Source organism: Myotis davidii, unplaced genomic scaffold, assembly GCF_000327345.1.
Source record: "Myotis davidii unplaced genomic scaffold, ASM32734v1 scaffold745, whole genome shotgun sequence".
Classification (NCBI taxonomy): Eukaryota; Metazoa; Chordata; class Mammalia; order Chiroptera; family Vespertilionidae; genus Myotis; species Myotis davidii.
In genome coordinates, this window is record NW_006297146.1 from 46,897 (window position 1) to 50,178 (window position 3,282).

A 3,282-nucleotide genomic window follows, 5' to 3' on the forward strand; every position below is an offset into this window, starting at 1 on the left:
CTCTTTTCTAGTTTCTGGACTGTGCCCTCCTGGCTGGAACCAACCTTCTTTGCCTCCTCCTTCAGGCCTGGCTCGGACGGCAACCATGCACAGTGCCTTTGCTCCACTCCCTGGTGCTCTCTTGGCGCCCAGGACCACCTCCATCCTACCCCCTAACTAGCTTTGGGATTGTCTCTCTCTGACTCCCTATACCTTAACAAACACTGAGCTTCTAGCAGGGACAGGGCTTGTGTATGGGGCCGATAGGAGTGAATATAACAACAGCCGGCATTCACTGACCACTATGTGCCAGGGCCCTGTGCTGATGGGAATTGAGACACAGGAAGTGAGGTCATTTTCCTAAAGTCTTAATATAGCCAACCCAGGGTTTACACTTGAGAAACTGGACTTCAAAGCTCGTGTTCTTGCCCTAACTGGTTTGGTTCAGTGGATAGAGCGAGCGTCTGCCGCAGACTGAGGGGTCCCAGGTTCGATTCCGATCAAGGGCATGTACCTTGGTTGTGGGCACATCCCCAGTGGGGGGTGTGCAGGAAGCAGCTGATTAATGTTTCTCTCTCATCGATGTTTCTAACTCTTTATCCCTCCCCCTTCCTCTCTGTAAAAAAATCAATAAAAACTTTTTAAAAATAAACAAAAAAAGCTCTTGTTCTTAACCTTGGAACTACACTGCCTCCCAAGAAGATGTTCAGGAATATTAGTTGGTAAATGAATGAATCCCACAGTGCCTCCCAGAAAGTATCATAAAACCTGTCATGTTTACAACTGCTTTCACGTCCAGGTTTCCTTTGTGGTCATTCTACAGACATCTCCCTCGGTATCCTTGGGATCACCACACGTCACTTCATCCCAGTGGGTTCAGCATAGAGATTAGCACATGGCAAATTCAAGTTGCGCTTTTTGAAACTTCCTGGGATTTTTCTTTGTTCATATATTTTTGATTTGTAGTTGGTTGACCCCACAGATGCAAAACCTGCGGGTACAGGTGGGCTGCGGTACTCTTGATTTTAAAAGGCGGTCTGAGGGCACTCCAAGCCGTGCCCTCAAACTTTACCCGGCTGCCTGGGAAATAGGAAACAGGCACCGCCAGGCTCCAGGGAGCTCCGGGCTGGGGAGGCTCTGGTGCAGCTCCTCCCTGCGGTTGGGGAAGGGCCACAGTGTGCGGAGGCCCAGGCCTCAGCTCCAGGACTGGAGACCCTGGGCTGACCCTCCCTCTCTCCCCTGTAGATCTGCTGCGCTGCTGTTGACTGCATCAAAGAGAAGAACCAGGACCTGTGTCAGCAGGAGGCCATCAAGGGCTACCCCACTTTCCACTACTACCACTACGGGAAGTTTGTAGAAAAATATGACAGCGATCGGACGGTGAGTTGGGGAGAGAAACCTGCCCAGAGCTCTTTCTGCTGATGGGCAGGGAAACAGCCACTGAGGGGCAGCAAAGGGAGGCCTCAAGGCTCAGCTGGCCCATCAGAGCTGAGAGGCAAGGGTCTGGGCCTGGCTGGAAGAGGGTCTCAGGGGGTTGTCGTAGAAATCCTGTCCCCAGAGCCCGGGGGGAGACAGAGGGTGGGAGAGTTTCCTCGCCCGCTTCTCAGGGCTTCTCCATAGGCAAGCAGACCCGCCCTGCATCACCAGCTGCCCCTGCGGGTTCTGCCAGTCTCTCTGCCCAGAGGAGTGAGTACTACACGGAGCATCAGAGAAGGGCAATGAGAGGGAGAATGACATCTGCACCAGGGGTTAAAATTCCTTTTTTCCTCCTCTGCTCCCCTTCCCCACAGGAATTGGGATTTACCAATTTTATTCGAACCCTCCGGGAGGGAGACCACGAGAGACTAGGGAAGAAGAAAGAAGAGTTGTAACTTCTGCCTCAGAGAAAGCCTTTCCATTGCACTGTGAATGATACCTGTTTTATTGTTCTTTCTGAATTTCCATGTGTCTGAAGACAAAGTTTTTTAGAGCCACGTATGGCCATTTTGTACAATTTTGAAATAAAATTAAACCAATTGTTTGGTGCTGTGGGTTATTTCCTCAGAGCTTGTGCTAACAAAGAATGGATGCTCATGTTCCCCCCGTTCCATGTCCTCCAGGAAGTGAGAGCCACAACCCAGGGTGAGTGGGTGGCATGGGTGCTGGCCCCATTCAATCATTGAAGAGCAGAATAAGGAAGTTGGACCACAAAATGTCCTGTGGGACAATAACTAGTATTGAGAGGAAATACCTTAGCATGAGCAGGGAAAATGGGGTGCCGAAGCCAACGATGAGCAAGCATTAGCTTTTTCTGGGTCATTGTGGTTCCAATCTTGGTGTGTTTTCCTGGAAATGTTTACATATTTCTCTTTCTCCAGCTATTTCTGTCTTCTCTCCCTTTTTCTAGCCCCTCAGTAGAGTGGAGGAGGGGACTTGGAGGCTGTTTGCTCTGCACCCTGCCTGGAAGGGGTGGAGGGGGGAACATGGTGGTATTCTCAGGGTGCAGATGTTGGATCTGTTAACCGGCTCGCCCCAAACCACAATCACATCCCTCCTTCACACCATTCTCCGCGGACAGTGCCACCCCAGGCCCACACTCTGTTCCAGTGCCTCACTGCCTCCTGCTTCTGTGACATCTCCCTAACCACCCCCTTCCCCCAGTCCTGCTTTCTGCATCCCTGAGTGGCTAACACCAGCCCTGTGCCCAGCGATGCACCAGAGCCCGAGCACCACCTGTGTCCACTCGGTGTTTCTCCGCTGCTGTGACTTTGGTTGTCAGCAGTGGTCCTGGTATTGAGCAGCCAGCGCAGTCCTGTGGCCTGTGGAGGAGTTGCCTGCAGGAATGTGCAGCCCTGTTTCCTGCACTGGCCCCTCCCTCATGGTCTCCATCCTTCCCACTGACAGGTTCATGGAGAGGGAGGATTGGAGCCACGGAGTTCCTGGGGGTGTCACTGCGTGGGGCTCTGTCCAGTGAAATGGAAGGTTTTGAGAGCTCTTGTGCGATGTCCCAACTTCCCAATCTCCGCCCCCCCAACCCCCACATCTGCTCAGCCTTTCTTTTCCCCCCTAACACCCATTTCCTTAGCAGTGCCTCCCAAAAAATATATTGCACATGAAGAAGAGCATGTCCTAAGTAAATAACTGAGTGACCCAGTTTAGCATGGAGGGCTGAGTTCAACTCTAGGCAGAGCTGCTTCCTGCGTGGCCAGGACTGCTTTCCTGTGTCCCCACAGAGCGGTGCCAAAGTTGGCTGAGAGTCTGGCTGATGAGCTTAACAGACGTGTGAGATCACCGGCCGACCCCAGAGATCCACCAGCAGCAGGA

General features: G+C 52.3%; 1 protein-coding gene across 1 annotated transcript in view; it reads left to right on the plus strand.

The window, feature by feature from the left end:
• The window catches only part of PDIA5 (protein disulfide isomerase family A member 5), a 46,627-nt gene extending 44,628 nt beyond the window's left edge, over positions 1-1,999 (plus strand). The window contains exons 11-12 of the mRNA XM_006772896.2: positions 1,225-1,359; positions 1,770-1,999. Coding sequence (XP_006772959.2) covers positions 1,225-1,359; positions 1,770-1,850 — 216 coding nt within the window. The 3' untranslated portion in view covers positions 1,851-1,999. The remainder of the gene's footprint in view (positions 1-1,224; positions 1,360-1,769) is intronic.
• Positions 2,000-3,282: the final 1,283 nt, after the last annotated feature.